This window comes from Corvus hawaiiensis, chromosome 14 (assembly GCF_020740725.1).
Source record: "Corvus hawaiiensis isolate bCorHaw1 chromosome 14, bCorHaw1.pri.cur, whole genome shotgun sequence".
Classification (NCBI taxonomy): Eukaryota; Metazoa; Chordata; class Aves; order Passeriformes; family Corvidae; genus Corvus; species Corvus hawaiiensis.
The window spans coordinates 14,798,098-14,824,828 of NC_063226.1; the positions used below are offsets into that span (position 1 = coordinate 14,798,098).

General features: G+C 39.3%; 1 protein-coding gene across 8 annotated transcripts in view; it reads right to left on the reverse strand.

Annotated features, from left to right (window-relative positions):
* Positions 1-26,731, reverse strand: part of ACSL4 (acyl-CoA synthetase long chain family member 4) — a 38,703-nt gene that overhangs the window by 4,777 nt on the left and 7,195 nt on the right. The window contains exons 2-16 of one of the 8 annotated variants that reach the window (XM_048319326.1): positions 14,510-14,556; positions 12,194-12,216; positions 11,701-11,937; positions 11,218-11,395; positions 9,374-9,483; positions 9,151-9,289; positions 7,619-7,769; positions 6,361-6,484; positions 5,527-5,598; positions 3,773-3,912; positions 3,169-3,341; positions 2,905-2,979; positions 2,491-2,682; positions 1,874-1,988; positions 1,027-1,184 (exon numbers count right to left, since the gene is read on the reverse strand). In XM_048319326.1, coding sequence (XP_048175283.1) covers positions 1,027-1,184; positions 1,874-1,988; positions 2,491-2,682; positions 2,905-2,979; positions 3,169-3,341; positions 3,773-3,912; positions 5,527-5,598; positions 6,361-6,484; positions 7,619-7,769; positions 9,151-9,289; positions 9,374-9,483; positions 11,218-11,395; positions 11,701-11,928 — 1,855 coding nt within the window. In that variant the 5' untranslated portion in view covers positions 11,929-11,937; positions 12,194-12,216; positions 14,510-14,556. Of the gene's footprint in view, positions 1-1,026; positions 1,185-1,873; positions 1,989-2,490; positions 2,683-2,904; positions 2,980-3,168; positions 3,342-3,772; positions 3,913-5,526; positions 5,599-6,360; positions 6,485-7,618; positions 7,770-9,150; positions 9,290-9,373; positions 9,484-11,217; positions 11,396-11,700; positions 12,217-14,509; positions 14,557-21,251; positions 21,354-26,731 lie in introns of those variants that run through there. The other 7 variants (XM_048319328.1, XM_048319324.1, XM_048319323.1 and 4 more) reach the window with 7 other exon arrangements.

Consider the following 26,731-nt stretch of genomic DNA (forward strand, 5'->3'; position numbering starts at 1 on the left):
GCCTCTGGGGGGGCAGCAGAAGTGGGACCCAGCAGCTCCTCTCTGCCTCTCTGACTTCAGCTCTATCAGGATGTGCTGCTGCCTCTCAGATGCGTGCCTGCTCATGATGAAGGTGCATCATGCTCTGCTAACAATGAGAACTACCTCTTTAAAATAGTTTTGAAAAAATGTCACAATTAGTTGTATCTCAATAGTAGATTACTATCTAAAAGACAGAAAGAATGTATAAGCAAAGGTTTTAAGTACACAAAGCTATATGGATAGTAATTTGCCCAATTCATGACAAAAACCCCCAGGGATTAAAGTGTTTAAATGCAAGCCTGAAACCTATGGATTGATTTACTTTTTTCAAGACAAGACTTAATAGTGCCTTTCATTCTTGTTTTCTCATTTTCCAAAGGCAGATTCTCCTCTCTGTAGTTCAAGAGAAAGTGCTTAGTGTGTGCTTAAGTCCAGCTTTTACAGCTTCCTTGTATGAGGTGCAACTGCTTTAGAGACTTTTCTTCCCCTGTGAGTTTGTTCATTTTTTTGTCCCATAAAGGATTGATGATACTTTTGATCATTCAGCATCACAGCACAGAGTAGCAGGCTTTTAAGCCTCTATAACCACAAGGACCGTGGTTATTCAAAGCTGTAGGGAAAAAAGCTGTATGGGGAAAAAATGCTTTGAAATCTCTTGCTTAACCAGTTTCCTTACCAGCAAATGTCTTGCAACTTTTCTTCCAAACTGACAGCTCTTTTGGACCTTATTTTAACCATATTAGACAAGCAACTTGTCTCTAGAATTTAGTTGAAAAAAACCTTCAGATATTTTTAAAAAAATACAAGCAGTATAGTAATTAATACAACCAATATTATGTAAATTCCTGGGATAATACGCAACAATTTCATGTGGTCTTTGCCTTGATCCAAGTATTAAGTCTGGCAGATACAGAGAAACTGGAAGAAGGAGGAGCAGTTAGTGAGGAGAACTGAGTTTTTGCTGGATATACCCCCATGGCCAGCAGGATGTGCTGTGGTACTTACTCTTGTTTGCCACTTCTTTAATCTCTCGCAGTATTTCTGCTTCTATTGTAGGATTGTTACAAATGTCCACCCAGCTTCCACTGATGCCTTTCTGCTCAGCCAATGCTGTCAGCTTCTTCTGGTTAGGGACCACAAAACTGATCACGTAGGACTGGTCACTACACAGGGTGGCAAGAGAAGGAAGGAAAAAGGGTCCAGTCTAGACTTTCATTTCAGGGTGTAAATTACCTGCTGTTGGACCCACAAATGCCCAGGCCTTTCTGAACTGGAGTTATTCCACCATACAGAATCCTTCTATGCATTAAGTCTTCACACATCTGATGGCTTATCGAGAAGCTATTCGAAGCTGGTTTACAACATCAGGTCTGACAAGAATCTGGCTTTGCTGTCATTTCACTCATGCACATCTCAATTTAGCTCCCCAGCTAGACCTGGGGTTTAGCCAGTTCTCTGCAGTTCCCCCTCACAGAGGGAGAGAGAGGAAAGATTGGAACTATTTCCAAAACTCACTGGAAAGCTTTGGATCAAGTGCAAAGTGTCCAGATTAACTTTTCACTGGTATTCTGACAGAAAGCCAAAACACATCTAATGTAATGATACCCATTTAGAGAAAGGATGGGATGGAACAGAAGTGTATCTGGATAGGAGGAATGCCAACAGAAAAACAGCCCATTTCTTCAGCTTTTAGGGAATCTGGGAACCTGTGCTACTTCAGACATGCTGTTTGTAACTTGTGCCCTGGTGGAGGGGGTTATTAGAAGGAAACCCTGGAAAACTATATAGCTGGATCAGAGCCTGTACTTCATGTTTACTCTAAACAGAGTTTCTAAATTAATACCACTCTTACCTTTTGGCGTAAGCACAGATATTGTCAATTAATGGGCAGTTCTTCAGTGCTGCCTCTACTTTCCCCAGAGATACATATTCTCCTGCTTGTAGCTTTACCAAGTCCTTCTTACGATCTACAAGTCAGGAGAAGGGAAAAAAGGAAAACCTTGTTTCATTTAAACCTTAGCATTTCCACAGACTGATTTGCATACATACCATGTATGTATTTTGTGCTACACCAGATTCTTAATAGACAAGTTCTAAGGCAGCTAATAGCTCCCCAATTTATAAAGACTTCTGTAAAAGAGTGTTACAGCACTGTACTTTTTGTCAACCAGCTTGTAGGAAAGGACTCTGATTTTAAAGCTTTGTAATTAATACAAAAGTTAATCTTGTATTTATTCTTTAAAGTCCATGTGCTAAATTTAGATGATGATAATGTCACAGGAAATGGCATCACTTCCAAAATTTTACTACAGCTATGAGGACTTTTGGAAGTGTGTTTTACACTGATTCTGTAAGCAGGTAACCTTAAGCAGATTAGCCCAGGCAAAGCCAACAGTTTTAGTAACACGTTTATAATTATGGTTAGTCAGTGTCTTCTAATATATTAAGGTATCAAAAACTGAGGCCTACCTATGATCTGCAGACACCCATCTGGATGAAATTCCCCAATATCTCCTGTACAGAACCATCTCTGACCATTCTCATCAGTGGAAAATTCTTCTGTTGTCTTCTCTTCATTTTTAAAATATCCCATGGAGACGTTGGGTCCGCCAATTATAATTTCTCCTCTAGGATTAGGCTTGTCTTTATTAGTATATCCCCCTGAAAACAACATAGTCCCAAGCAATTATTTTTAAGTCTAAGTATCCTTCTGACAAGAAAATACTTTGAAACTTCAGCTTGAAGTTAAAGCACACTAACTGATGACTACTCATAAAGAACAATTACTTCATATGCTACACCTAGCTAAGCAGATAGGCAAAGATACCAGCTAGGCAGGAGCTAAATTAATTACTCTGAAGTCAAAACAATTACTACTCTCACCTTCTTGCCAGTCTCTCAGTTTTATTTCACAACAAATAAGAGGAGCTCCAACTCTGCCAGTGCTGTAATCAGCAACTTAGGGAGAGAACAAGAAAGAAAAGGAAGATATTTTGTTATTTGAAGTATAAATAGGGTGTATCTTATCTCAAGTTACTTTACTGTGGAACTACAGTTATTTGGACTTGTTTTTAAAAAAAAATTAAATATCACCAAGCCTCCATACATATCTATATCCCAGCTTATTTCCACCAGTGTTTTAACTACCTTCTGTAATGGTTCCAGCTCCACACGTTTCTGTCAGTCCATAGCCTTGACCAACAGGACAGCAAAAACAGATGTTCATGAATCTTTGTGTTTGAGGTGAGAGTGGTGCTCCTCCAGAAAGCATCATACGGACATTCCCTCCCAGCAGGGCCTTTACTTTTTTAAACAGCAGTCTTGAAAGAAGGCAAAAAGCATTAAAAATTATTCACTTAGCTCATTCTTATATAAAGACACAAACCTTCCTTCCTTCCTATCTGGAACACCTTAAAAATTAACTTATTCACAGATTTTAGTACACAGCAGGGCTAATACAAACCTGTTGCCTCTTGTGTAACATTTGAAGAGGCAAACTTCCTGTAGCTTAACAAACATTCCAATTTTATCACTTAAAAAAAGCAATGCAATGAAAATGGACCAGTCAGCTGTTTGGAAGATTAGTCATTACCATGAAATATCTTACCCGTTTCCAGTAAGAGCTTGGACTACTTCAGTTACTCATTAGGTGTTATTTGCATGTCAGATGAGAACTGATAGCTCAGAGGATCGTTCTTTTCCACTGTCCTAACAGATCCCAAGGCACACTTGGCCCATGAACTCTACTTACATGTTACACAGAGGTGCATCATATCCTCTCTTGATCTGTTCCAATTTGTAGTCATAGCCTATCTTGAACAGAGTTCTCTGAATATAGTTCATCTCTTGAACTTTACTCATGACATTTTTATAAATTCTGTCCATTATTTCCTACAAAGTGTTAAAAAAAGGAAAATTACCACATGGGATAGATCAGCATGTGTAAATTAAATTCCATGTTCTAAGTACCACCCCCCTGCCCTTTATTCTCCCTTTAAAATGGATAATAAGAGTGTGAATCTTTGCATTGTGGGGTTAGGCAGTGCTTCAGTGCTGTGCTTTTACTGTGTGATCAATGAGCCAATTTATAGACCATCATAGCTTGGAGCTATTTGCACCTGAACCTGTACTTAAACAGGTGACAAACTGATTTAGAAAATTTTAAATTCAAGTTTAACTCAATCTCTTTGCTAAAGGTTGGTATATGCCCCTCAAGATGTGTCATGCTTGGGAGTGCTGATGCTGCACTTATCCACAGCGACTGGTACGTGGAAGGGAATGAACCGAGAGAATTCATTTCACCATTTCCTTTTCCAAGAGTTCTTCAACTTTCAAAGCAACATGGCTGCAGTAGCCCTAATTATCTGACAAAAAGCCACAATTCTGTCACAGACCAGAGATTAATTTCCATTAAAATAATAAGCTTATGGTCACCCAAATACACAGAACCTAAAATACTGTTCAGACTGGTGAAGTATTTAACAGAAGTTTAAAGACTAGCTCCTTCAAGTTTGTTTTGGAGCACAATGCTTTGAAGTATTTATGTGCTTTCTCTCCGTGAAATAAATTTAAATGGGTATTTTCCAAAAGGTTGGAGCTCTCAGACATATTAATTATCAGACTGTTAATTATTAAGAAGATGACCAAGCCTCTATATGTGCTTATGATTTTATAAAAAAAAGAATGCAAGTGACTAAACTGATTTTAGAATTCTTAGCTATTCTAAGATTGTGCAGAACAACCAAATCCAACCAAAACTTACTGTTCCTAAATTAGATTAAATCTTCCTACTCACTCCCTACCACCATGTGGCACCACCTGGTGCTACCAGTTCTATGAGCCACAGTGTGACAGGATCCTAAAGCAGCACCTGTGAAGGCAGCACATGTGGGGAGGGCCTTGGCATCAGAAAGACACAAACATTTGTGGAGTGTGTGGATAGCACCACAGCCTTGTGGAGTGCAGGAGCCTGGTCACTCACAGAGCACTGTAAGCTGCAGAAGCAAGAGGAGTTACAGTCTCCTGAACACTCTTTCCTCTGAGAGGAGGCTAAGCCTGGCCTGCTAACCCTGAGAACAGCAAGAGAGACTCAGCCTCAGTGTTACCTGGACTTGCTAAGTCTGTGACTGAGCCAAATGCCCATATCCTTAACGTGTCCCTCTTGGCCAAAGCCACCCTGCTTTGTCCCTGTGCACAAAGGAGTTTCCAGACTGTGACTGTGTCCTATTGCTGTGTCAGTAGCCCAGTAAAACACCACTTGTAACTACTGAAGCATTTATAGGTTTGGATCAAAAAGGATCTTGGCTTTGGTACAGGCAGACTCTTGTGCTCATCTGCAGCATCAGTACTCAGTTTAATCAATAGCTGGACTGTCTGTATTTGCTCTTTTCCTATTAGTGACAGTTACTTACATGTGAAGAGAAAAATCTGTTAATAAATACATTTTTCTAACATGAAAAAGACAAAACATTTTTTTGCTGGACATATCTGCTTCTGCATACTTACAGGCACAGCTGCCATCAGTGTAGGCTTAAGTACAGTACAGTCTCCTTTGCTTCCCTTCTTAATTTTACTTGACTGTAATACAGAAAAAACATCAAGTTATGAAGCTGAAAACCAAACAGCTCTTGAAAACTAAAGGACTAACAAAAGAAGGAGATATATTAGCATGTAACTTGTTCAAGTATCTTCCCCTGTTCCTGTGTCATTTTCCCCCCATTGTTATGGAAAGGGTAATGATTAGCAACTATTTCAACCAAAATACTCAATCTTTTACAAGTTCACTTTGTTTATCTTTCTCTTACTTCCTCCCTCTAGTACTTGTTTTCTCCTTCATCTTCCTCTGGGAACTTGTTTTGCTTGATGCAAATCTCTCTACCAGCAAAACATGCAGACATATCTATTATGGCTTAATTTACTCTTATTTATCTGAATTGTTACATGGAAAAAGGCAAAGGACTAAATAGAAGATCTGCAATAACTGGATAAAGAACTGATGAAGTGAGATCAAAACTTAAAACCACTTTAAACAGTTCAGCTGATCTATTAAGAACTGTTCTTACCCTATTATCCAGGGGATAACACTATAGGCATTTATTAGGATTGCTTTTAGATTTCCTAAGTATCATAAAAGCAAAGGTTTTAATACAATTTATATGGCACAACCCACTGCTGCTATTCACCAGTAATGTTAATTTGCATCATTTTCTGAAAAAAATTTACATTTCTGAAGTGTGCCATATACATCAGCATTTCTTTACTGAAGGAGGAAGCTGAGCAATGAGAGCATAGGCTGCAAAAGCTGAAGTTTGCTCCCCACCTTGCTCTGCCAGCCCTCACCTGATCTGAGAGAGTGAGAGGAGAGGAGTAACCGATCCTGCAGCCGTAAGTGATGCAGGAAACTTCTGCTGTCAGTTCTAACACATGGGCCAGAGGTAAATAACCAATGTAAGTGTCCTTGGGTCTGGGAAAAAATAATTAATTAACCATGAGTCACAGGTGGACTGAAAATACCGTACTTAGTTATTACTTTTTGATTGACCCGGATCACAAGTGAGCTTACTCTCCTACACACAAGACAGGGGTGATTTCAACCACAGTATATAAACAAAATGGGGAAAATCTGACCTTACTGATACCAGTATGAATTACAGGATTTGCCTTGTTTTCTCGGAAATTCAGATTCCTTAGTCCTTTACTGCTATTTCTATAGCAATATATACTATATTATATACTGCTATATCTCTTTGTGGGAGGTTTCATTCCAGTTATGAAATCAAGGATGAAATCACTACACTTTGAAATAATGATCAGTGATTTACAAAGCCCTGTCAGTCATCTTCTTCTAGGATACATTACTAGAAAGAGAGCTGATCACTGAAGTACTGACGCTTGTTTCAGGAAGTAATTGCTCAGAGATTTCTCAGCAAGAACCTCAGAGCTGTCACTGAACAGCAGTTTTCAGCACCCAGCCAAAACTGGGTTTATATCCTCTCACAAGAGGAGTCTGGCAACAGGGCTTATTTCAGCTACTGAACCCTTTGTGAATGCAGGGACAAATACACTTACATGAAAAATTTCCTCAAAACATTAACATGAGGGAATTTGCAGTTGGTTTTACTGTTGTCAACACAATATATTACTTTTCTGCTCCTTCAGTGAATTGTACTTGAGCAGATTCTGCAGCATGTGCACCCAAGAGTGATGTCTCCAGGTCATTTAAGTGCTAGGCTCAGACATCTGTGCTTCCTAAACTGATTCTAGCTGCCTGAAAATGTCTAAAAACATTTCCCAAGAGGAATCTCTTATCTAGTAGTATCCTCTGATACCACTCAAAAGTGCAAAAATCCATCACAGACCTGGAGCTAATAATAATAAAAAAAAGCAACAGCATGTGAGAAAAGAGCTAGAAGGGCCTATTTTTCAAACAGAGTAAGTTCACACACACAAGACATTATTTCTTATAAATTAAAGAGTAGTGGCCTCACAATAACATGAAGAAACTTATAACACAATGCCAGCAGCAGACTCTATAAATGTGCACACTTTTGGAGGTTGTTTTAGCTCTCTGTACATGAGACAACAAAGTGTTTCTTACCCCAGTCCAGGTATTCTCTCACACTGTCCTGTCATTCCAGCTATTAAGTTTTTATGCATCATCATCACTCCTTTGGGTCTCCCAGTAGAGCCACTGGTGTACATTACTAAAGCCAAGTCTGTAGGAACAGGTCTGCTTGGCAGAATGCTTGCTAAAAAATTCAGGAGAAAAACTGTTATTTATTCTTATCTTCTGTAATTCATCAGGGTGAAAATGTCTGCAATCAGTGTGAAACAGGTGCTTCATGGAAGGCCAGCACAGTGAGCTGCTGCATGGTCAGTGCTGGAGACAGTTTTAAGAGGAAGAGAGGGAAGGCCAATTTTGAAAGGAATTATGAGTATCTGAGCATCTACACAATCTGGGTGACACTTTTGTCATTGTGGTTTATAGCTGACTGAAGGAGCCTTCTGAAGACCAAATAAAACTGTCAAAGGCAGCAAAGGGGAGAAATACAGTACTGATGTGTCTTGGGGTGACGTACCGGTACATGATGATAAACAGCAAATCGAGTAAAAAACACCAAAAAACCAACACCCCAAAAAGCTGCAAGTCAGCTTTTCTGTCCATCAGTCTTTCAAAGCCAGGGTTGTAGAGGTAAGATTCCTTTTTTTAACTCCTCCCCCCTCTTTTTTTTTTTATTTTTAAATAAACCTTCCTAAGGCAAGCCGCAGGTTTAGTAGAAAAGCCATAAGCTCAGAACACTTGACTTCTGATTTTTGTTTTAATCCTCTTTATTCTTAGGATGAAAATCATCCGTTTTCGTGGCTTCCACAGTGTCTGCAAAGTAAGCAGGTTTTTTAGGGACAAAGCCCAAGAAAAAACACCTATCAGGGTCACTGCTGGTCTGTGTCAGCACCTCAGGCTGATCAGATAAGCAGCTGTGATAGATGTGTGTTTCCCAAAGCTCCTTTACCAGTTTATCTCCTTCTTTATTCCAGAGAGAGGAGATGTGACTAATTACAGACTGCTGATGTAAGGAGAACCGATCATCAGGGTTGGGTTTTCCTTCCTTAAAGCAGATGTTTACAGTCACTTCTGGTTGCCCAGTGGAGCAAGGAATGTAACTGTTATTCCTGTAGCCTTAAGTGCTTTTTATCTACAGCTAGGTTAAGATAATGAACATTTCCAAGCAGGAAAAAAAAAAAAGCTTTAAGTCCTTTCTCCTCTTCTTAGAAAAAATAGTGACAATAAGATAAATTAAAGGTAAGAGTAGCAGAAAATGAAACATTACACCAGCTTCTATTTCATTTCCTAAAAAAGATGGAGTATTAAATTATTCTGGTTATGGTTTAGGTTATGGTTTGGAAGTTAAAAACAAGGTTTTATCCTGACATACATGACACATGAACAAAAGATATAAAACAATTTCTTTGTTTATTTAAAGGGAGCTAGAAGATGAACTGTCAACCTGCCACTCCCTTTGTTGGCAACCTGCATGGGTGGGGGGTTTTCTGCTACACATCCCTCTTAACCCAGGTCTGATTTCACTGCTAACACTGCTTTCTTAGTCCTCTGTGAAGTGATTCACTTACAGTTTTCTGGTTTGGCTCCCAGCTCTTCTACTGTCTGCATACTATGAATCTCCATGTTTTCAGGGTATTCTGATTTATTAACCGTCTTCTTGTCCACATAAATTATATGTTTCAGACAGGAGACTTGTGGCAGTGCAGTCTACAGAACAGAAATGAAATTTTTAGCAGAGTACCGACTGAACTGTAGGGTTGCTTATAGCAGGTGAAGCTGATACTGAATTACCTTAAGTTTGCTCTCAAGGAGTTCCACACTCGTGACCAGATATGCTGCTCCACACTCGTTGAGACCATAGGTCACTGCCTCTTCACCCAGGGTGGCGTACAGAGTGACAACTGTCACAGGGAGGGGAGAGGACACAAAAGAAGGGTTAAAGTAATATTAAATGCAAAAGCTCTTTTTTTAGCTTACTGGAAAGCACTCAATTGGAAAATTTCCAATTTGGAAATAAAACAGCTTTTAATTTTTCCAAATCCGAAATTTTATGGCACAAGAGACCTCTGGAACAAGGAGGACAGCTGGACAGGAAGCATGTCTTTACTAAGAGCATGGTCAAACACTGGAATAGGGTTCCTAGAGAGGTGGTTGATGCCACGAGACTGTCACTGTTTAGGAGGCCTTTGAACAATGCTCTAAATAACAGGCTGTAACCTTTAGTCAGCCCTGAAGTGGACAGGCAGTTGGAAGGAACCTAGGTGGTCATCTAAGTCCTCCTGAAATAATCTATTCTGTTCTATAGCAGGAAAGAAACTATCAGAACAAAGAGATGCACCAAAACCCAACAATAATGCACAAAGCAATCCCAGAGTAAGCAACTGAGAGCAGGTGTTCTGCCTCTGAGCTCTCTGCAACCACAACCTGGGTGGAGAGGTGACACTCAGACATTGCAGGGCACCAGCTTACAGCTGGGCATGGCTACAGGCAGCTCTTTCCACACTGTCAGCTACTTTCCTTGCTCCCAGGAAATTAGTGATGGGGGGGGCAAGGCAGAGAATCAGGCTAAGGAATCAGACTGTTTTTCATGCTGCTAGATTATTTTTAACCCAGAATGGCTACAGGAATGCCATTAAGTGCCTCCCAGGCACAATGGAGTTCACCTCTCCCCATCATCTCTCTACTGAAAAAAACCCTTCCTTTAGTATCATTCGCTATCTCAAACTGGAACCTCCAAAGACCATTGAAGGAATTTAATAGTGCTGTGAAAGAGGGTTCATGCAGAAGAGACAAAAAGAGTAATGTTATACAACTATTTCTTATTGCCTTTCAAAGTATAGGGATTCAGACCAAATTAACTATCCTCTCCTACTTCAGTAGCAAGATCATCTCTTCCACTACTGCCCCTGAACACTCTGCACACTCTGCTGGATGAGCTGGTCCTCGTACAGGCAGCTCCTGCTGGTGCTGGGAGAAAAAGAGACAGCCCAGTGCAAGCAGAAACACAAGACAGCAAAAAAATGGGCTGCGGGTCACAATGTGTTGTGTGCAAAATGGGCACTGGAGTGCTCAGTAACCTCTGCAGCTCACCAAGGAGTCTGCATGAAATCCCATTAGAGATTTCTGACAGCTTGAATTAAAAGAAAGAAAAACCATACATAATTGTAATGAACTTGAGCAGCTTACAAATGTCACCAAAACAGACTATCTCATGATTTTGTTTACCATTCTTCTCATAACCATTTCATCTTTTGGATGTATAAGTCAGGATACAGTCAGAAAATACTATAAAAACATCCCACATTTTGGGGGGAGAAATGCAACTACTGACATCTTCAGAGTATTTAAAATGACCTGAATAGTAAGTGTACTATTCTGTCATTTTGACATCTAGAACATTACTACTATAAAATCTTAAAAAACAGTTTCATAAATATGAGCAAGTTAATTTTAGGGATCTCCACAATGCCTAGAACAGATTGAAAACTTCTAAGAATCAGACAATCAGCAGAGAAAGTTTATGAAATTCTTACACCTCCAATGACAAGACTGGCAGAGTCAAAATACTTAACAGCCAAATCTGTGCTGAGAAATGGTTCCAAAATACACTAGAAGTAACAAAGTTGAGCACTCACGAGGGAAGTTGTACTTAAAGCAGGTTAGAGCTACAATCATCCATTCAGCTCGGGTCTCACAGAATATGACAACAGTACTTTTCGGGGTTAGTCCCAGGGCAGTCAGTCCATTCCCCAAGCGAGTAATTTTCTCATTTACTTCTTCATAGGATACCCATCTGTAAGTTCCTAAAATTAACTGGAGAGGAAAAACAATGAATTTTCATGACAAGAAGCTTCTGGTACAGCTCTACCAGCTGATGTGAGTTGGTGCATAACAGCATAAGCATGCACACTGCCATTCATTAAAAAATTGCTTTCATTTTTTGAAGTAGAATAAATAGAGCATCCTGTATATTCTGTTGCTCCTGAACTACCATAAAATGAATGGTTTATTAGATGATTACTGAGGAAGAGCTCTAAAGGGATGTGCATTGTTGAGGCAAAATACAAAGCAGCTCAAAACCAAGTATTAAGAGTTAAATAAAAAATTGTAAGTTTTACCTTTTTGAATACTTTTCCATTTGGTTGCATTTCATTTTCTTCACTCAGTATTTCCCTAGTTCCAAGACAATCCTTCTTCCCAAACTTTGCTAAAGCATGGTCAAAGAGCTTGTCCAGTGTGTCAGCTCCAGGGATGTTTATGTTTGCTAGAGAGTCCAGGTGAGTGACAGAGCGGTAGGGGCTCCCAGGCTTGTCCGAGATGGGTTTAGCTTTTAACCGCTTTGCCATAGCCTTTTTCTTCTTGGCGTTGGTAAGAAAATACCAGGGAATAAATACCAGCACACTGTACAACCAGATCAACAAGTACACAGGCAGCAAGAGAATGGCACACACTTCTAGCCTAAGTTTCATTGTGGGTATTTAAAAAAGAACCTCTCTCATGGAGTTCTGAAGCAGCAAGAGCAAAGCAGCAGCACAGAGTGGTATAGGGAGAAGCAACAGTAGGTGAAGCTTAGGTAGTGCTGATTCAGAGCAGCTGCAAAATTTTAATAACCTTTGAGAGCCAACAGTGGACACCTGCGGGCGAAGACCAGTGCCAAGCAGAGAGCAGGAAAAAAAAAAAAGAAAAAATAATTAGATTAATAATATTACAGTCAGTGCATTAGTTTTAGTCTTTCTAAGAGCTCACTTCAAAAGCATCACTGCACAATAGAGCAGTGAACTGCTCTGGGGATGAAAGAGGATGAATCTTTTCCATACTTGTTTCTTGCATCCACAAATATTTACTTTTCACAGACTTTTCCCCGCTATCTCTGTTTGGATAGTTCAGGGCTGTTGAGATGAAGTCTGTCCTTCACAACATAATATTGTGTTTAAGCTACTTGAGTAATGACACAATTGTGTAATTATGGGAAAGGTCAACGCTTGTTTTCCCACTAAATATTTGTCCTACAGAGAAAAGGTACAGTAGATTGCTTTACTGCTTTTCAGAATATTCTATCAACTTCTATTCAGATTAAAAATGTATCTTGATATACTGAAAAATAGTATATAGACTCAAAGTCTACATGCTGTAATCTAAAACTATATGATATTCCAAAACTGCTTTATTAACTTTGCCCCAGTAACTGCACTTTTAATCTTCTACTTTTCAACTACAAATGTCAGACTCTGGGAAAGGGATTATGCAGATCTGCTTTTCCCATTTCAAAAACTACTTCAATACATGCATTTCAAACTCCAAGTATGGAAAACTGAATAAAATTGGACCAATTTAAGTCAATTTAAAATAAAGCACAATTTGGCAAGATTTTGTCAGAATGTCAGAGATCTTTTCTCATTAAGGAGAACTGGGCCTGAATAAGGACTCATGGTGAGTGGGAGAAAAACAAAACCATCATAGCGAACCCCACTTATGGCCAGCCCACTGGCCTGGGACCAGTCTGCACTCACATGTGAGAGACGTGGGTGGTTATCTTTACCTGGCTGCTGTGCAATCACAGCTTAACACATCACCCATGCTGTCACAGTGGGAAAAATAAAAGGCAGAGGTGCATTAACCAAGAGCAGAACCTCAGACAGGCAGGGGAGCCAGTGACGCTGACACTCATCAGAGCCCAGGTTGTCATGGACACAGTCTGATAAACAGAATGGATGAGAATAGGGAAATCCTAAGGGCTTCATCAAGAATTAAAAGAACGTGGGCACACCTCAAAATACACCTTTATTAATATATTTACCACCCTCAGGTGATGAAGGAGGCTACAATTAACATTTCAGGTTAAACAAGACAACTGCTACTAACAGCATAACAGGTTGGTGGGTTTTTTAATGAGAATTCCAACATATGCAGTTGTGTTGTAGCCAGTATCAACAGCTTTAATGTATGTAAGACTGAGAGATCTGTAGATATTTAAAACAACATGACCACCACATTAATTTCTGTAATTACAACTACACAATAAAATTACTATTGAATGATAGTATAATAAACTAAACTAAACTAAACTCAGACTTGTATGGATGAAAGAATTCTGCATATTTCTTTATATAAAAAAAATGAATGCTACATTCTTTTCAAAATGTACATGTTTAGTCTGCTCTGGTGAACCTCACCATCATCAACCTCAGCAGAAAAGAGATCAGTTTACTTCCCAAAGCTCCAGTTCTCTAAAATCAAAGATTATTGGTTTATAATACAAATCTTGTATGATACTTTCATTCCAGTTAATTCAGTGCTCCAAACACAGCAGTTGAGCTTGTATTTCAAACATAAGCCAGCCATGGCTCTAAGACACTGTAAAGAAACATCAGGGCACACCCATGGTTACATAAAATGCTACAGGTTAAAATAAACCCCAGGGTTTATAAAATAAACCCTCTGGCTGCTCCTCATCTTCCAACAATGAGCATATAACCAGGCACAGTGACTTGAATAAAAAGCAGAGTTGTTGGACTGCAGCAAACTATTTAACATAATGAGACAGTACTACAGCTTTTCTGTGGGCTGAGTAGGAGCTTGTTCAGAAGTGGTCCTACTGTGAAACACTACAAGTCTAATAATCAAGAACTGGCTAATTTACAAAGGGAGGAGAGGAAGGTTGCCTTTCTTTCATTTTGGAATTTCAGGTTAATTTGAAATACTTTAAAAAGTGTTTATAAAAACAGAACACTTAGCTAATTTGTACATATTTGTAGTAATTTAAAAGAGAATCACATTTCTATCCTAAAAAAAATCAGTTGCAATTCTTAAAAGACATCAGTTGGAAAAACTTAGTGAGTCCCAAAAAGACAGCCTTGGCTTTTTCCTTTGAACATGCTCATGCAAAACCTGACACACACACACACACACACACACAGAGGTACTTACAAGGGATCTGACAGTGACGACTGAGGTTTTTTCAGTGTTGATGAGATCTATAGTGAAACAGAAAAAAGAACATACTGGAGTTTGGGATGTTTTTTGCCTGGCAGAAAGGAGCAATCTTTAGAACTTCCGCCCTACTGCTCCTAAAAAGCACAGGCTATGAATTCAGACAGAGGTGCAACACAACCCATACAAGGGAGAGCAATTACATTACTGGAAAAGATTAAGCTTCCAAACTACACTGGACAGACAAGACATGAAGCCACCAAAAAGGAGCTTAATTTTTATGTGACACTACTCCCTCCCTTCTCTATTTAAACATGTTCTGAATAAAATTATGAACAGAAGCTTTATGTATTTTAATTACCAAAAAACGCCAAAAAGACAAGGAAGACTTTCACATTGCATGTAGTCCATTCTTCTAACTCAAGGCAGAAACAAGAAGCCCTCTGTCACTCTTGATAGATGAGTATCAGTAGAAACACAAACTCAGGACTACCCATGGCACACACTACCCCAGAGGACATGAAGTGGATATGGGGTATTGAGGTAAGAGACGAGTTTCCAGAAGAAAAGCATGTTTATAGAGGCAGTGAGGTCTCACTGATCCCATGACCAGTGCAACAGAAGATGGCTCTGTGTAACTGCAGAGATAAGGCTCCAAGAAGTCTACTGCAGAAAACTTTAACTGACATTTAACCTAGTTATATTTTAATACCCTTCCCCATAAGTCTAAGATTTTAATCAGTTTTTACAGACTGAAACCAAGTTAGATGTCCCTTGCAAAATTCTCCTACAAGGATTTTCTCTTGAAATATAAAGAAGAGGTGCTAGAATGTTTTTAGTGTTACTGGCACTTGCATGTGGCTGTATAAGATTTTGATCCATTGCAGGATCAACCCAACCTTGTGCTAAATAAATATTTATCATATCTTAAATATACTGCATATAACAGACTGACATACTCAACATGCAAAAGTACCTCCACACCAGTTGTATTCAGTCAGAAGCCAAACTTAGCTATTCAAATTAAACCTTATGCCTTCAACCTCCTACTTAATTAGACTTTAAGAGAAAGCATAAGATGCAATGTTCACATCAATGCACCATCAAGGACACTTCAAGGTAAGACAACTACATATTACTAAGTGTTAACAGTTATGTTTTCCATAAATTTCCTCATTCCCTACAAATAAAATTTAGCACTCATGAAAAATTTCACAGTAACAAGATAAAACTGTTATTTAACACCGGAATATTTAGAATATATATTATTTTCTATTGGTTTACAAAGCTCATTATTTCTCTTGAGTGTTGAATAGAACTAGACTGTTTAGATGCTTATCTAGCTATTTTAGAAACAGCAGAGCTTCCAGTTCTTGATGCAGGAAATGCATGTTCCCAGAAAGAGCAGTGTGCATCAGGGATGACTACAAGAAAAAACCAAAACAAACAAAAATAATGTTGTTTCTCTCCTAGATAGCTGGTTTTCAGCATCTCCAAAGGATTTTCCTCAAGTGAAGCTGTTTCTATCAATTTTGAAATGGTCTGGAGTTCATTTAACATTTGCAGTGACATGTTCCAGTGTTCATACTGGAAACCTCACTCATGAGGTAATGTTTTCCTTACAGCTGTTATATGCTGGGGGTTTACAAAAATTCTATAGTCCAAGCTTACTCCTGACTGACACTGTACTTTATGGGCTGCCACAGATGGAAGAGATGTTATCTGAGTATAATCTTTTATATCCTTAACTGAAAGTTTCAGACAGATATACAACACTCTACTCCTGGCCTGTAGCCAGGGCCACAGAACAGAGTCTGAAATCAAAGCACACATTCTAGAACAGAAGAGACATTAGTCTCTTCCTAATTTAACCCAAATCTAAGAAACAACTGGCAATTATATTTTTTTAATATTGAAAAATAGCTTTTAAATAGTCACTAACGCTTATGGGAGTAAGTAAGAGCAAAAGTGTGTATGGGGAACAGAGAGAGGGTTTATGCCTCTGGAAGTGACTATTCTTAGAGGAGGAAATGCCCTAATCTTCTCTGCATTTGACTCTCCAAACTGAACAGAATCAACTTACTCAGCATTTACACACACCACTAGAATTTTTAAGTGTAACTCAAAATCTAAAGAAGTACCTATAGCTAGAAATTTCATTCTATGCAGTTTAATGTTAATAAGGCACCAAATTATTATCTTCACTAGGAAAGGCTTTAATTAGCCCAAGCCCAAAACATTCCAAAGGCTTAATAGTGAAAGTATATGAACAACACTGTTTATTATCCTTCTTCTGGTGTTAAAAAGCTTGTCAGGGATCCAATTTACTACAGAATAACATGATTAGAAGAAAACACAACTTCTTTTTCTGTCTGCTCCAAACACTGTGCTAGGAAAGTCATTTAGTAAGAAAGATGACGTTAGAGAGGAAAAGGGTTGTGTTCTAGTTTGTGAAGAAAACTGGAATCTGCAAAGCAGGTTGTTTTTAGTTTAAAAGCAACACCAAAGGAAGTCTGGTTCCTCTGCACCAGAGCCCTTGCGAACTTCAAATGGAGACACAATTCTGGCTTTAGTGTAAGTGCTCAGGCCTGACTCTTGTCAGGAAGTTCTGAAATCTTCCAAAATAACCCAGTATGAGTAAGTAGCAACTGTCTCTAGAATTTCTCAAGCATGCAGGCAGATCCAAACATTTTGGAAACCCCAGTGAGCATTCAGGATTTGTAACTGGAAAAGTGGTTTTACACAGTAAAAAAAGAAAAAATGAGTTGACCTGAGTAAGTATGTGGGTGTTCAGTTAGTCAGTTTTCAGAAGGCTACTTAGTCAGTATTTAACTGTCCTTAATTTGTTCCAGTACAGGACAGAACAAGGCTGGGATTTCAAAAAGAGATTACACAAAGTCTAAGAAATACCACATTGCCAGGAAGATGCAGCACAATAAACAGATGAGTGGATACTGTCAGACTCTCTACAAGTTTTGATCGTCCAGATTTATACCTAACACACACAATAATGAGAGAACATTTCTACAGCTGAGAAGACTGTGATGAAATGCAGTAAAAGCTAGAAGAATCTGGTGGCTAATTACAACTTAATTTGGGTTAGAAAGATTGAAGGAAAAGAAACTGAAGGAAATTATTCAGTTTTTACATCATGTTGGTGTTTTTATTAAAAAAAACCAAAACTCCAGCAGTATTAATGCAAGTTACTCATGGCAGAAAAAAAGTCCATGAGGTCTCATTTTTCTTTCCTTCTCACAGGCATATTTCCACATACTTTCCTCTTGCACATTTTGGTACATCACAAACCGCAGTGAAAATTCAGAGAAAGACTAACCAAACCTAACCACTTTTCAGAAGTACTTCTGTGCTCTGGCAATGCAATAGAAGCTCAAAGCCTAAGAGTTTGAGAGCTCCCTGTACTATGCCCATACAGGGTAAATACTGGTACCTATGTCCTAACAAACAGGAAGAGGGGAAATCAGTTGTTCCTGATACAAGTTTAAATATATACATTCTATTTGAAATAGCAAAATCTCAAGTGGTGCTAGGAAACGGTTTCTCTTACTGCTGCTTAAAAAATAGTTAACACAATAGTTTACTTAGCTAATAGCAAAGGTAACATTTATTTTTGGTTTCAAGAAAAATATTATTGTTGTCCTTTATATTCATTGCTTCTGCTTACTATCTCAGAACATATATGCACTTGAAGTCAATCAGAAAAAAAACCCTATCAATTTCTAAGTGTCAAACATCTATTGCTGCAGTAAGTACTGCAGTGGAAGCCAATTATCTAAGAGCCAGGGGAGAAACTGTCTCCTAATTTGTAACATGAGGGCAAGCAAATATTTGGTGAAAGGGCAAGAGCTGTTTGCATGCCCCAAAGGTAGAAAATGTTAAAGGCCTAGGCAAGATTCCACAACTGAAAACTGTCCATTGAGACTACACTGAATTGGGGAAGTACCTCCTCTGACTCCCCTGTTCCTTTGTCTCATTAAATTCTATCCAGAACCTGCCCGTGAGTACCTGAGGCTCTCTCGCTGCAGCACTGCCTCTCCCACAGGCCGCACCCAGCCTGGCCTGGCTGTGCTGTGCTCTGGCCACAGCCTAGGCTGCAAAGGCTGTCAAGTCACAGAACCACAGAATCATAGAATGTTAAGTGGTTGGACTGGACCTCAAAGCTCATTTCGTTCCATCCCCCTGCCCTGGGACACCTTCCACCAGAACAGGTTGCTCAGGGCCCCAGCCAGCCTGGCCTTGAACACTTCCAGGTGTGGAGCATCCACAGCCTCTCTGGGCAAACTGTGCCAGGGCCGCACCACCCTCACAGTAAAGAATTTCTTCCTATTATCTAACCTAAATTTTCCCTCTTTCAGTTTGCATCCATTCCCCCTTATCCTGTCACTATGATTCCTCACGATGAGGTCCTCTCTGGCTCCCTTGAAGGCCCCTTCAGGTAGCAGAAGGGGCAGTGGGGTCTCCACACAATCTTGTCTTCTCCCAGCTGAACAGCCCAGACTTTCTCAGCCACAGAGGAGGTGCTCCAGTCCTCTTGGCAACTCCATGGCCTCCTCTGGACTTGCTCCAACAGCTCCATATCCTTCTTACGTCGGACACACCAAAACTGTGTGATACTCCAGGCTGGGTCTCACAAGAGCAGGGCAGAGGGGAGAATCACCAGGTCAATCTGAGTTACACACAGCTCTGTGAATGCACTCAGTGTGACTGATGGCAAACACAGCTGTTTCAGTATCTTTTTTTGTGGTAAGGGGAGTGAGAGGCATCTTTTTGTTTCACTGGCATTTTAGTTAATGACTGGGCTAAAAACCAGTGGCTTGGACAGAGAGTATTCCAGAAGAGGATGGAAAAGGAGAAAATGTGCAACTGAAAAATACTGTTATTACCAACAGCTACAAAATATACTTGGACTACAGGGAAAAAAATCAAAAAGAAAATGCATATTCTATACTAATAAAGAAGTATTTCAGTCTGATCCCCCAACATACACCCCTATCTCATCAGGCATTAAGGCAAATGTTACTCTGATGTTCCAACAGCAGAGGTAAATGTACTGTTTCAACCCAACTTTTTAAAACATGGACACAAAAAGACAGTACGAACAAGGACAAATTTCAGAGGACATGTGGCCATGGAAGACTCCAGCAAAAGCTCCGTAAACAGCCAAATAAGAACTGATAATCTTCCCTCCCACACACAATAAATACACAAGGGACAGACTAGCTAGTTCTTGTGTTTAGCTGCACAACCATTTTGCAGTGGAAAGGTTGTGACTTTTGTGGCTCTGATGATCCAGCTAGTGAGATTTAAGTCATCATCATCTTTTACTTTCTGATTCTTTCTCAATAGCAAACTGCTTCACAAAGAGTGGCCTCTCCTAAGACTGGTGCATTGCACAGTGTAGAAGATCAAACCAATTTGAGACTCACAAATGTAAAGCCCTATTTCCAACATCTTCCCCTGTGTTTCAGGGCACACTAAAAGTAAGTAACTGATGTACAGTGTTTACAGTCTTCAAAGCCAGATGTAATATTCCTGTTTCTAGAATAGTACTGGATACTGCAGCTTCAAGTTACATTCATACTTTCCAACTAATTTTTTGCTTCTAATTGCTAGGTGCTTCCCTGGGCCTGGTGATATCCATTTTTATCTGTTTTCAGATATTGTCAGCATTAGAAACATAAGCATTGATGAAGATTGTTTAAGAATTAGGGTGCTCATCTCCCCTCTTATGCTTCCGATGATCATTTCAACAATAGCCTTTGACAATGTAAGGAAATTAGGGTGCCAGGTGCTTTCTGTTTTGCAAATAAAGATGGAGAAAATAATCTTCCTGGGTGTTTTTCAGAATGTGATTCACAGAAAACGTATTTATGCTCATCCCAGTTGGATACAGCTGTTTCACTGACTCATGGGGTGCATGCATTCAAGTTCAGACCTGATGAAGTTACAGTATTAGAGTTGGGTAGATGTTAATGATATTTTCCTCAACAAGCCAAAAAACTCATTAATGAAGTTACCCTAGCTGCACAAATATTAACACATTTCCGGGCCCTGAATCTGGTGTGTCACCAAACATCTGTCAGCACAGCCTAAGAAGAATTCTATGTACCCTTGTTATGACGCAATAGAAAGACTTAAAATGGCATTTTCCAACATACAACAAAATAGTAACATGAGTCTCTCCTAACTCTTGCTCTTACATAGTAAGAAAGTAAACACTGAACCATTCTCTTTTAAATAACATTTAGGTAATAGATTTGTCTGACCAAAGCTTATATACATGAACTCAAGAGAGGCAGTCATCAAAAGCCACTTCCTTTATTTATAAGTTTCCTGCAATCTAGCAGCATGGCTCTGTATTAACCTCTCTGTGAAAGGAGCAATTCAAGCAGTCAAATATTGACATGTACGAGCCCAAGTGCAGTCTGGCAGGGAAGCAGGCAGTGTAGTGACAGTGTAATGACAGGGATCATCCCACAGAGTCCGGCAGCATTAACCTGTGCTCTGCTGCAACCCGGGCACAGCAATGGACTGCAGCAGCTTCTCCTTTCGCTGCACTTACCCTGATTGTGAACTTCTCTTTAAATGTCTTATCAACAGCAACTGTTGTGCAATTTAACAGACTGAAGTTCTAAATACAATTCTTTATTCCTTCTGTAAGCCTGACTGGCTTTTCAGCTTTCACTTTTGCAAGAAATGCTACCATTGATTTTACATTTACCTTCCCTGCTTTTCAGAAACTCCATCATCTCTCGTCATTCACATTAGGGTGCCTTCTTCTCAGACATGGATCATAATTTAGGTAGTGAAATTAATTACATACCTAAAAAGGAAGGGGACAGAGTAAATGTTCCTCCTTGTGTACTGCACTAGTAGTCTTTCGTCTACCAAAAAGTGTACTGCAGGCTGGGAGAGACTTTCCTAAGGCTTGTATGGGTTTTTCAAAATTCTGAGGGGACAGTCAACAAGAAGAGCACTAGAGCTGGAAAACACACCTTCCTTTTTCTCTTGGGAGCTCACATTCAAATGTAAATTATTCCCTTTTTTGACTAAGCAAAAAAAAAAAAAAATTAGGCTTTCTTATTTGCATTTTGAAGGAATTCTCTCCTTGCAGACATTCTGATATACAGATGACTGGATGTGCACTTAAAAAAAAATACAAGTTAAAGAAAGCTGCCCCCACCCATGGTCATTTGAGATGGTAGCCCCTGAGATTTCAAGCATGAGTCATCTCTATTTTTCATTTTCATTGTGTAATAAAAATGCTTTGAGGGTCAATAAACAGTAGGAGCTTTGGGAGCAAGCATAGTTTAATCTTTTGCACAGATTTACAGTATCTTCCAGTGAAAAAGAGATTATGTTTTTTGTATGTTTAAGGAACTGAATTTTACTGTAGTCTTAATGCAAAACTTTAGCAGTCTATTGCTTGGTTCATGTTGAACCTACCCCATTACTTTCTAGCTAAACATACCTAGATTAATTTCTAAGTATTCATCATCTGTAGATCCACACGTGGAATTCCCAAGTTGTAACAAGACAGGACTACATACTGCAACTTTTTGCTTGAACTGACTTTAAACTTTTTGTGACTGAACTTGCTTTCTGCTACTTTCATGTGCTTTATGGTAGACTGAGATATCCTTAGGGTACATTTCTGTTAATAACATTATTTGGCATTTTCTATCAAGGAAGGCAATTTTACTGCCTTACTGTATCATAACAGTTCTTTGATTTTTATCTGCACTTCAAAGAGGAAGTGATGTGACCAAACAAATCCCACTACATTTTCTCCTACAAGGCAAAGTGCACATACAAGTTTTTAGACTTAACAGCTCGAAACACTATTTTGTTCAGAAGTACTCTGAACATAAACATTCATACTAAGACAGGAGAACACAGCAGAAACAAGCACAATTCAAGACTTCTAAAAAAAAATACACAGGAAAAAAATACCTCTGAAACAGTTCTGAACACCAAAGTTTTGAACTTAACCACCCCCCAATAAACGTACAGGCACATTTATTACACTTATTTACAGACATGAAAGTATTTAAGGTGTACAGTTTCAGAGGCAGAAGTATTTGATGTTCTTAGTCCAGAATATCCAAGTAGCTTTTGCAAAGCAGCAGAGGGGTAGAGGATCACATGCTCCAGGCCTGAGCTGGAACCGGCTCTGGCCAAGGAGCTGTGTAACCACATTATAGTGGTCCTACCACGCCCTACCCCTCAGCAAAACATCCTACACAGGACAGCCGGGCGCTAGCACAGCCACAGAGCTTCCTGAAAGGAATTTGTTCAGATCCTGACAGTCTGGAAGAAAAAAAAGTGTGTGACTATTTGCAGCAAAGCACACAGCTTTGATGGCATGACTTTTTATTTAGCTAACTGGATAATTCTGAGTATGAATAAAGCAGCAATCACAGTAGCAACTGCAGAAGAAAAACTGTGCAGCCCTAGACTAAACAGACAGTAAAGTGGTCTCAGACAAATTCTGAAGGAAGTTTCAAGAGGAAACTGATGCTGTTGACCATTCTTTCAACTTATTTTTAGTAACTTTTTGTTCTGAAAAAGGGACAGAAAAATCCTTAGCATGACACAGTGTATCGCAACAATTCATGCTCGTAATTAAAAAACCCTAGTAATTTAGTTTAATAACAAATGCAACAATACTCAAAAAGCTAACATTGTCAGAAAATGTTTCTAATTCAACTTAAAAATACACGGTCCCCACTTCAAGTCTATCAGATTGATCCTTACAGTGATGGGAGGACAAAGTTCCCTGTTGGAAGTTTTGAGTAAGGGTTATTTAAGTGCCCACTCTCCAGTTATTGTCAATCTTGCTGCTCACTAGCAGACACAAAAAACAAGTCACTTTACTTTGAACACAACTGCAATTCAAATGTTTCTAGGTAAGCAGGTTGATAAACTCACAAAAAATCTAAAAAAACCCCACATTAAATAGTGAAAGTGCTAGGCCCTCTAAGTTACAAACAGACCACTCAATCCAAAATTCTCCTGGCTTGGTAATAGGAGCTTTGTCAGCTGTTGGTTGTCAATGCCATTCGTACAATTGCAAAACACTACCTGCTCCTTGAAAACATGGAACAGGGCATTCACATGCTGTACTTTAGGTCAGGGGATACCACTAGAAATTACATTATCATTTTCAATTCTCACCTCAGTTTTATGTTCTGAGTACCTTCAGGAGTTTGAATGATGTAACATGCCACCAAAAGCATGCCAGACAAAAAGTTTTCATGTGTACTCTTGGTTAAATCTGGGATCAGACTGCTTTTAACAGCCTCAACTGTAAAACTTCAGCAACCAAATATTCAAAGCTTACCTTTCTGAAAGATAAATCTAGTTACTGCTATGCAAGTTACCAATGTATTTCTCATTTTCAGCTACCTAGGAAAACTATAAACTAAAAGGGGTAATACATTACAAATTTATCCAACTGTTTGTTCTGTCTGAGGAACACCAATGAATCAACTTACAGAAACAGGCAACAGAAACCTTATCCACCATGGCCTTTCAAGGAATAATACATCTTCCCTTTACCTTTTCATCCTATGTCTGAACACAGACCATGACCCAGAAAGGTGGGAAAACAGCTGGTGTGGTAGCATGATCAGGACAGAGTCTTACACAGAACGGTCAAAAATAATTGTATGTGATTATCATTCATCAAACCACCTTTGAGCATTCAAATAACCCAAACTCATTCAAGGCTGGAATGAGGTTTTTTCTTCAGTTATGCCTGACAGAAACTGCCAGGTGTTTATCCTCTCTGCTCCTAGTCAAGTTTATGGAACACTCCACAATCACCATAAAGCATTCTGCATAGGTACTGTTATTGAAAGACATGCAAGAAAAACAGGCCTGAAAGACCAGCCAGATGGAGAACTGGCAATCCCAGAATGGCAAAAAGTAGTATATAAGGAGGAAAAAACTATGCTCTGCATAGTTTTCTAAGGCATAACCTTGCTCTGAGGCCTGTTCCAGCTCCCACAATCTCACCCTGCTTTTTACTTAAGCACAGCAAACGTAGTTTCAGTTTCCAGTTTTATTCCTCTTGCCTGTAGCAATACATTTCATAAGGAAAGCACTTTTGACCATAAGGAAAGCGCTTTTTACTGAAGCACAGCAAACGTAGTTTCACCTTCCAGTTGTTCCTCTTGCCTGTGGCAATACATTTCATAAGGAAAGCACTTTTGACCATGTTGTTCAAACAGAGGAGCTCATAAAAATGCAGAAGTATTTGCATGCTTATGAAATAAGCAGATAATCCATTTTCATAATGAAAATTAAACACACCTATCAAACAAAGGCACAAAATCAAGGCTATCAAGTTCAGTATTGATTTACTCTAAGTAAATACACAATATGAATAAGCAGCACATAAAACTGCCTTCATGGAAAGTAATGTGCAAAATGACAAACTAATAGGATATTGTGAGCAGATAGAAACTACTCCATCCTTCCTACTTCTACATCTGGTGCAAAAAGACCACAGACACCACAAACCAAGATCTCTTCCTTCTTTTTAATTTTTCTTTATATTTTTGTATCACTTTGCTGTTAGTTGACGTTACCACTAACTGCTTACTCTTCTACATAACATTCAAAGCTATAGAAAATACTGTTGTAAAACTACATTTTACCGATACAGTATTGCAATTCTTTTAGTATCTGCATTTTCATTGTGTAAGAAAACCACAACAAAAAGTGCCATATTAGGAATAGAAAAGAGGTTAGAAAGGTTAGTATTCAAAGCAATTTTTAGGACACAACAGAACTTCAACAAATTACTTCACTGATTTGACATAAACATGACCTCAGTGTAAGTGAGACTCCAAATGAGAAGTGAACAGTGCAACAAGGGGGTTGGTTCCCTGAGTCTTCAAGTTTAGGCTCATGGCAGGTGACTGAATGCAGATCTGGACTGTGGTGATCTCACCTGGGCTGCACTGGCTGTTCCCCTGGGCTGCAGAGTCTGCAGGCAGCCGGTCACACACAACCTGTAGCTGCACAGGCTGTCTGACACCGCTCCCCATTCAGTGCCACAAAGTACCACTGCCAGGAGGAAGTGGTCACCTTGGTTTAGTTCTGCTGACACACAGTTCTGTTCTTTGCAAGAACTTCAAGTAAGCCTGAAAACAGAACTACAGCACAAAAAGGAGCTACTGCTGAACAAAGTAGCCTCTACCTATTTGTTGCTGCCCCAAGCTGTCCCCTCCTTTTGCCAGGAGCCAGAGTGAGAGTGTTGGCTGCAGCCTTTGCAAGCTTAGTGTGTCCATGGAAGTGTATTAGTGGGGGAAAAAAAGGCAACCAGCAGCTGTACCATGATATATAACCTCCTTTTATCTTTACCAAAAGCCAAAAAAACCCCAACTCAAGCCCAACCCCCACACCTAGACACTTTTAAAATTTATTGCAGATTAATTTTATACACTCCAAAATACTTTAATAGTCATAATTTTTTACTCGTGGAAGGTTAGGAGTTTGTAATCTTCCTAATCCAAAGTGGCTGTATGGTAGCTGGCTGCCAAGTTGTCAGCTTAAGCTATGAAACAAATGCCCTCATTCATAAATTTTTGGGATTTTGCTGTGAGCCAACCAACATTCAGCTGTGATACGCTGTGTCCAGCTCCTCAGACTGAACGGGCATATTTGAAATAGTGACATTTCATAGGCTGCTCAACTCCTCTGGCTACCAAGACAAATAAGAGAATGACTCACTGTGTACTCTACTTATCATGTGCTTTAGGTAAACTGAACTTAATATTATGTTTTCCAAAACTATTGCACATATGATTGCTGGGGAGGAAACAACAAAGTACTCACTGGATCACTTAGACAAGGTGAAGTGTTTCAGTAAATCTGATCAGTTACATCAATCTGCCTTTTTTTTTTTTCAGACAGATACTTGCACCCTCTTACCAGCAAGGACCACACAGGTTCCATGTATTCCTACCAGCTTCCTTCAGCCCTGCCCACTCAACAGGACACTGACGTCAGCACACATTTAAATATGCAAAGACTCCTTCTGCTGTATGTGCTACCTGCCATAAATATGTGCAATAAAATGGTGAACTACAACACAGGGTGAAGTTAGAGCAAACACTCTGTAGTACCTGCCTAACTTGACAGCAGTGAGTGCTCTTTGTATTTCACTGTGAGGAACTGACAGTACTCGTT